The 8,447-nt window shown below is 38.2% G+C and overlaps 1 protein-coding gene and 1 pseudogene across 1 annotated transcript in view; both read right to left on the bottom strand.

Annotated features, from left to right (window-relative positions):
* Window positions 1-401: 401 nt before the first annotated feature.
* Window positions 402-4,609, bottom strand: LOC120543106 (annotated as a pseudogene).
* A 289-nt stretch (window positions 4,610-4,898) lies between these two features.
* The window catches only part of LOC120543029 (interferon-induced protein with tetratricopeptide repeats 5-like), a 4,904-nt gene continuing 1,355 nt past the window's right edge, over window positions 4,899-8,447 (bottom strand). The window contains exon 2 of the mRNA XM_039775893.1: window positions 4,899-6,610. Within this exon, the coding sequence (XP_039631827.1) occupies window positions 5,134-6,610 (1,477 nt within the window). The 3' untranslated portion in view covers window positions 4,899-5,133. The remainder of the gene's footprint in view (window positions 6,611-8,447) is intronic.

Raw genomic sequence — 8,447 nt, 5'->3', positions numbered from 1 at the left:
GGAGTTTCATTTCACTCCTTATAACTCCTGAATAACTCTGTTATGAAAATTCTAATATAGCCAAATTTCAAAAGATCTACCCATCTTTTGAACAAACTTGCTGAAGTCCATAGTGGTATCCGTGAAGCAGGTGTCAACCCTTCAGTTCATCTTACTTTATCCAAGAGTCAGGGGTTGTCTGACTGAAAAATAAGGCAATCTGAGTCTGGTGGACTTATGAAGAAGCTACAGGAAACTACAAAAAGAGAAAGTCATGTTTTAATACTGTATAATGGATATCCTTTCACTTGATTCAGCCTTTTCCTTTAACGGGGTTATATTATATGCAAGATATGGAGCGTGTATGGAGGTTAGAAAGCATTCAGTCTACTTAAGAATTGTCCAATAAAAATCACAAAAAATGTACAGTTAGTTTTGAGAAAGTTAGTAACAATGAAGAACATCTCATTTGTTGCATCAAAGGTGTTTAAAGCTAAGCATCTACTGTAAATCAAATGGATGATGGGTTTTCTAGATTGGATCTACAACCTCCTTTGTTTGAACAGTTGTTTTCAAATGATTATACGATGAAAATAATATCGTAGACTGTGCTCACTTCACACACAGAAGGATGTTGCCTTCAGTATCAAATGACTTTTATTCCAGCTTGAGCCACAATTCACAAAGAGCGCTTAGGTAGTCTTCGTTCCCTGGGTCATAGAGCAAAGCTTTCTCAAAGCACCCAATTGCTAACATTTCTTGCTTTCTATGTTGATGAACCAAGCCCAGAAGACCATATGCTTCCCCATCTTTTGCACACCTGCCAATGCGTCTCTCTGCAATATTTTCCAGTTGCTGTAGGCATCTTTCTTTGTCTTGTGTCTCTTTTGTACATGATAAGCCTGCTTTGTACTGCTTAACTGCAAGAACCTCTGGTTGTTTGTATTTAAAGAGGAAATCACCATAATACCGATGTTTCATTGCAATGTCTTCTTCACAAGTATTCTGCATTTCACATGCTTTCTGGAACAATTCTTCAGCTTTTTGAAAGTCTTTAGACAATGCATACATCTTGGCCAATTCAAGTTGTGCATTAAAAAAGAATTGCTTCAACTCAAATGCTTTTTCCAGATGCTGAATGCTCAACTCAATAAAAGGTCTTCTTAGCCAAGTTTGCAAATTGAATATTTTGTCCCTGTAACAGAGGCCAATCTGATGGTGCAGGAAAGCAGAATTGGGCATCTTTTCCAAAGCCCTTTTTAGGAGATTAATAGATTCATCGACACATCCAGTATTTCGCAACCCCTTTGCAACATAGCGAGTTACATACGGCTCATCTGGGTCAAGAGTCAGAGCTTTCTCAATGAGTTTAATTCCTTCATCACGCTGCTTCAAATATATAAGCTTTAAACCAAGGAGGACTACAATATGAGCATCTTCTGGATTCAACTCCATGGCATGCTTTAGTTGTTTTAAGGCAAGTGATTCTTCCATTGAAATTGTGTCAAAGGACTCAGTACGATACAGTGCCATTGCATAGCCTTTGTTCCATTCTGGGTCATCTGGCTCTTGCTCAAGAGCTTTCTGAAAATAAACTATTGCTTCTTTATAGTATTTCCTTGCAAACCTTAAGTAACACCATCCTTTCTCTCCATCCACGATGGAAAGAGGAGCAGAATAGTGAGAAGCGGATGGGATATTCTTGCAGATGTCTTCGATCTGTGATAAGAAGTCTTGAGCCTTACTGATGTCTCCCATGTGGTAATATAGCCAGGCATAGTTGCCATACGTAACCAATACCCATTTTTCAAATTCATCTTCATGGTCTTTCTTTGCATAATCTTCTGCTTGTTTAAGATAAGCAAGTGCATCTTCATTACATCCCTGCAAATACTTCACATAAGCCAAAAAATTGAAAGATCTTACTTTCCCAGTAGGTAGTCGATAGAATCTAACAATCGTTGAACCAGATTGTCGAGATCTACAGCCTCCTTTTCCAAGCCCCATGTGAAGTAACATTCTAACTGCATCAGCTTAGATTTAATGGCTTTGTCTTCTGAAGAACTGAGAAAAAGAAGAATTAAAAAGTAAGTACATTGGAAATGTGACTGACGGGTATCAGCAAGAGTGAAAGGGAAGGTCTACAGGACAATAGTGACACCAGATATGTTATATGGGTTAAAGATGGTGGCGCTGACCAGAAAACATGAGACAGAGCTGGAGGTAGCAGAGTTAAAGATGCGAAGATTTGTATTGGATGTGACGAGGATGGACAGGATTAGAAATGAGTACATTAGAGGGTCAGCTCAAGTTGGATGGTTGGGAAACAAAGTCAGAAAGGTGAGATTGCGTTGGTTTGGACATGTGCAGAGGAGAGATGCAGAGTATTTTGGGAGGAAGATGCTAAGGATAGAGTTGCTAGAGAAGAGGAAACGAGGAAGGCCAAAGTGTCGGTTAAAGGATGTGGTGAGAGAGAAAATGCAGGTGATGGGTGTAACAGAAAAAGATGCAGAGGACAGAAAAATATGGAAGAAGATGATCCACTGTGGCAACCCCTAACGGGAGCAGCTGAAAGAAGAAGAAGATCTTAATTCAACTATCGATAGTCTATTTATTTATGACTGTTTTTATATTATTGATTAAATGAAAATGTGTGGCATAATTAGCCTAAATTGATTCAAAGATATTAAATCTTTTTTAATCAGAGAAAAATAATGTATATTCGGATTTCATAATGCACTTTAATGGACATTTTTCATACAATAGAAACATGTAAATCTTATGAAATGGACTCAAATACTTCTTTAAATGCAGAATCAATAATGAAAGTTTTTGAATACAAGCCATGTTAAGTATGATCTGTCTTTCTGAAGTATCATGATTTATATGACTATCTTTCTTATGTTGTATAAGTCAGAGAAGATCAAAAAAATTATTATTATTTGATACAGTTTGATGGAAATGTGTTATATTTTATCAGTGAACTGAGCAGTCTGTGTTTTTTATATCTTGTATAGATATTGCAATATTATTAAATTATAATTGTTTCCCCACACATATGCAAAATTTAGGATGAAACAATCACATTTCAAATGTTTTAATGTAGGAACACAAGAAAAAAAGAGATATCATAGCAAGTGTATCTTTTTAGTCGTTTACTGTCCAGTGATCGTTTCTGCCTTGCACCCCATGTTTGCTGATGTAGGCTCCAGATGCCCCATGACCCTGCAATCTACAAATTTGAAATGCGGATAAACAAAGTATTATTTTTTTAACAATGCGTTACTTATTTGAGAAAATATGCTTCAAAGGAAAAACAGCTTCTTTTTTTGACTTTATTGTCGCTATGATGATAATCGCCTCATTGAGCCCCAACAAGGGTCCTCCGATGAAGAAGTTCAAGAACCCTTGATTTAGAGGTGTAAAGCGCATGCGTTGTGCTGTCAGGCTCTCTCGTTTAGACGTCTGATTCGTCCTGTTCATTATTATAGAATGTTTTAATTATTTGTTACATTTCGAATTTATAAACTATATTAAATTAATACGGGTATGACTTTGATCAGCATCCAACCCTGCAAGAAGGTCCACCAAATTGAACGAAAACTTATGTCTTTAGGAATGTGGGAGGAAGTCCAATGAAAGATGGAGACAGCATCCAGACTCCTCACAGAGAACAAACAGGTATATGATTTGATCCCAGGATGCTTTCTGTGTGAGACAGAGGTGCTAACCCGTGTGCCACCCCATTAACAAGTACAACAGAAGTAAAACTGTCACATTTTTTAAAACAATAAAATAAAGATGTTTAATTGTATTATAGTTATAGTTATAATGAAATAATCTACTTAATGCCCGTGTTCTACAGAAAGAAAAATCTCTACATTTGCAGTGTGTGCTTTAGTGTATAAACCATAGCGACCAAAGGAATGGACACTGTGGAGGACTGCCGGCTTCTCATGCCGGTCCTCACCCCCAGGCCGCCGGGAGGAGCCCTCCCGATAGCAGGATAGTGCCCCGAGGTCCAGAAGGGCCTTATGGACTTTGTAGTATTTATACACAGCCCTGCTGGATACCTTGGGGCCACCAGGAGTCGCTGTGGGGGGATTTATGGGCTCTGTTGTGCCTTATGACCCGGGAGTACGTCACGGTCACGTGACGGGAAGGAACGACGTGCTCCGGGTTGAAGTAACGGACTGATTGCCCTGACCCGGAAGGAATAAGGAACTGTGGACTGTTGGGACAGGAACACCTCCGGGTCAGGGGCTATAAAAGGACAATGCCTCAGTCCAGACACTGAGCTGAGCTGGGAGGTAGAGGAGCAAGTGTCTGGGCGAGGAGGAAAGAGATTATTGTGTTTATTGTAGTGATTTATGAGTAGTGTGGAGGGTGCTTGGTGCACTGTGGAAAAGGAAAATAAAAAGTATTGGACTTTTACCTGGTGTCTGGAGTTGTCCCTGAGGGTTCAAGGGAGCACTAGCGCCCCCTACTGCCACAACACAAACCACAGCTAAAGAAACAAGGAGTTTCATTTCACTCCTTATAACTCCTGAATAACTCTGTTATGAAAATTCTAATATAGCCAAATTTCAAAAGATCTACCCATCTTTTGAACAAACTTGCTGAAGTCCATAGTGGTATCCGTGAAGCAGGTGTCAACCCTTCAGTTCATCTTACTTTATCCAAGAGTCAGGGGTTGTCTGACTGAAAAATAAGGCAATCTGAGTCTGGTGGACTTATGAAGAAGCTACAGGAAACTACAAAAGAGAAAGTCATGTTTTAATACTGTATAATGGATATCCTTTCACTTGATTCAGCCTTTTCCTTTAACGGGGTTATATTATATGCAAGATATGGAGCGTGTATGGAGGTTAGAAAGCATTCAGTCTACTTAAGAATTGTCCAATAAAAATCACAAAAAATGTACAGTTAGTTTTGAGAAAGTTAGTAACAATGAAGAACATCTCATTTGTTGCATCAAAGGTGTTTAAAGCTAAGCATCTACTGTAAATCAAATGGATGATGGGTTTTCTAGATTGGATCTACAACCTCCTTTGTTTGAACAGTTGTTTTCAAATGATTATACGATGAAAATAATATCGTAGACTGTGCTCACTTCACACACAGAAGGATGTTGCCTTCAGTATCAAATGACTTTTATTCCAGCTTGAGCCACAGTTCACAAAGAGCGCTTAGGTAGTCTTCGTTCCCTGGGTCATAGAGCAAAGCTTTCTCAAAGCACCCAATTGCTAACATTTCTTGCTTTCTATGTTGATGAACCAAGCCCAGAAGACCATATGCTTCCCCATCTTTTGCACACCTGCCAATGCGTCTCTCTGCAATATTTTCCAGTTGCTGTAGGCATCTTTCTTTGTCTTGTGTCTCTTTTGTACATGATAAGCCTGCTTTGTACTGCTTAACTGCAAGAACCTCTGGTTGTTTGTATTTAAAGAGGAAATCACCATAATACCGATGTTTCATTGCAATGTCTTCTTCACAAGTATTCTGCATTTCACATGCTTTCTGGAACAATTCTTCAGCTTTTTGAAAGTCTTTAGACAATGCATACATCTTGGCCAATTCAAGTTGTGCATTAAAAAAGAATTGCTTCAACTCAAATGCTTTTTCCAGATGCTGAATGCTCAACTCAATAAAAGGTCTTCTTAGCCAAGTTTGCAAATTGAATATTTTGTCCCTGTAACAGAGGCCAATCTGATGGTGCAGGAAAGCAGAATTGGGCATCTTTTCCAAAGCCCTTTTTAGGAGATTAATAGATTCATCGACACATCCAGTATTTCGCAACCCCTTTGCAACATAGCGAGTTACATACGGCTCATCTGGGTCAAGAGTCAGAGCTTTCTCAATGAGTTTAATTCCTTCATCACGCTGCTTCAAATATATAAGCTTTAAACCAAGGAGGACTACAATATGAGCATCTTCTGGATTCAACTCCATGGCATGCTTTAGTTGTTTTAAGGCAAGTGATTCTTCCATTGAAATTGTGTCAAAGGACTCAGTACGATACAGTGCCATTGCATAGCCTTTGTTCCATTCTGGGTCATCTGGCTCTTGCTCAAGAGCTTTCTGAAAATAAACTATTGCTTCTTTATAGTATTTCCTTGCAAACCTTAAGTAACACCATCCTTTCTCTCCATCCACGATGGAAAGAGGAGCAGAATAGTGAGAAGCGGATGGGATATTCTTGCAGATGTCTTCGATCTGTGATAAGAAGTCTTGAGCCTTACTGATGTCTCCCATGTGGTAATATAGCCAGGCATAGTTGCCATAACTAACCAATACCCATTTTTCAAATTCATCTTCATGGTCTTTCTTTGCATAATCTTCTGCTTGTTTAAGATAAGCAAGTGCATCTTCATTACATCCCTGCAAATACTTCACATAAGCCAAAAAATTGAAAGATCTTACTTTCCCAGTAGGTAGTCGTATAGAATCTAACAATCGTTGAACCAGATTGTCGAGATCTACAGCCTCCTTTTCCAAGCCCCATGTGAAGTAACATTCTAACTGCATCAGCTTAGATTTAATGGCTTTGTCTTCTGAAGAACTGAGAAAAAGAAGAATTAAAAAGTAAGTACATTGGAAATGTGACTGACGGGTATCAGCAAGAGTGAAAGGGAAGGTCTACAGGACAATAGTGACACCAGATATGTTATATGGGTTAAAGATGGTGGCGCTGACCAGAAAACATGAGACAGAGCTGGAGGTAGCAGAGTTAAAGATGCGAAGATTTGTATTGGATGTGACGAGGATGGACAGGATTAGAAATGAGTACATTAGAGGGTCAGCTCAAGTTGGATGGTTGGGAAACAAAGTCAGAAAGGTGAGATTGCGTTGGTTTGGACATGTGCAGAGGAGAGATGCAGAGTATTTTGGGAGGAAGATGCTAAGGATAGAGTTGCTAGAGAAGAGGAAACGAGGAAGGCCAAAGTGTCGGTTAAAGGATGTGGTGAGAGAGAAAATGCAGGTGATGGGTGTAACAGAAAAAGATGCAGAGGACAGAAAAATATGGAAGAAGATGATCCACTGTGGCAACCCCTAACGGGAGCAGCTGAAAGAAGAAGAAGATCTTAATTCAACTATCGATAGTCTATTTATTTATGACTGTTTTTATATTATTGATTAAATGAAAATGTGTGGCATAATTAGCCTAAATTGATTCAAAGATATTAAATCTTTTTTAATCAGAGAAAAATAATGTATATTAAGATTTCATAATGCACTTTAATGGACATTTTTCATACAATAGAAACATGTAAATCTTATGAAATGGACTCAAATACTTCTTTAAATGTAGAAGCAGTAATGAAAGTTTTTGAATACAAGCCATGTTAAGTATGATCTGTCTTTCTGAAGTATCATGATTTATATGACTATCTTTCTTATGTTGTATAAGTCAGAGAAGATCAAAAAAATTATTATTATTTGATACAGTTTGATGGAAATGTGTTATATTTTATCAGTGAACTGAGCAGTCTGTGTTTTTTATATCTTGTATAGATATTGCAATATTATTAAATTATAATTGTTTCCCCACACATATGCAAAATTTAGGATGAAACAATCACATTTCAAATGTTTTAATGTAGGAACACAAGAAAAAAAGAGATATCATAGCAAGTGTATCTTTTTAGTCGTTTACTGTCCAGTGATCGTTTCTGCCTTGCACCCCATGTTTGCTGATGTAGGCTCCAGATGCCCCATGACCCTGCAATCTACAAATTTGAAATGCGGATAAACAAAGTATTATTTTTTTAACAATGCGTTACTTATTTGAGAAAATATGCTTCAAAGGAAAAACAGCTTCTTTTTTTGACTTTATTGTCGCTATGATGATAATCGCCTCATTGAGCCCCAACAAGGGTCCTCCGATGAAGAAGTTCAAGAACCCTTGATTTAGAGGTGTAAAGCGCATGCGTTGTGCTGTCAGGCTCTCTCGTTTAGACGTCTGATTCGTCCTGTTCATTATTATAGAATGTTTTAATTATTTGTTACATTTCGAATTTATAAACTATATTAAATTAATACGGGTATGACTTTGATCAGCATCCAACCCTGCAAGAAGGTCCACCAAATTGAACGAAAAACTTAGGGGTTGGTGGCAGGATTGGCTTTGTAGCCACCGCAAAAAAACCTTGCACTGTTCTCTTGTGGTGCTGAGGTATCACCCGTTCCACGGCTATACTCCAGTCCCAATCCCGGTATTTCGGCGTGTGGTGGGTACGCAACGCATCTGCCTCATTCCTAAATATATATAACATGGTATAACCTGTACTTACTTTGCATTTAACACAATATACATTAAGTAGGCACACCATACGCCACATTGTACTGTTGAATCTGGGAATACTTTCGACAAATACTTTTATTCTCATACTTTAACTATTCATTCAAACTTTCTTAAACTTTACCTTCAGTTAAAGGATCAATGCGATACTTCAACGTTTGTTAGA

This window comes from Polypterus senegalus, chromosome 1, assembly GCF_016835505.1.
Source record: "Polypterus senegalus isolate Bchr_013 chromosome 1, ASM1683550v1, whole genome shotgun sequence".
Classification (NCBI taxonomy): Eukaryota; Metazoa; Chordata; class Cladistia; order Polypteriformes; family Polypteridae; genus Polypterus; species Polypterus senegalus.
This window is presented reverse-complemented; position numbering and strand designations above follow the sequence as displayed.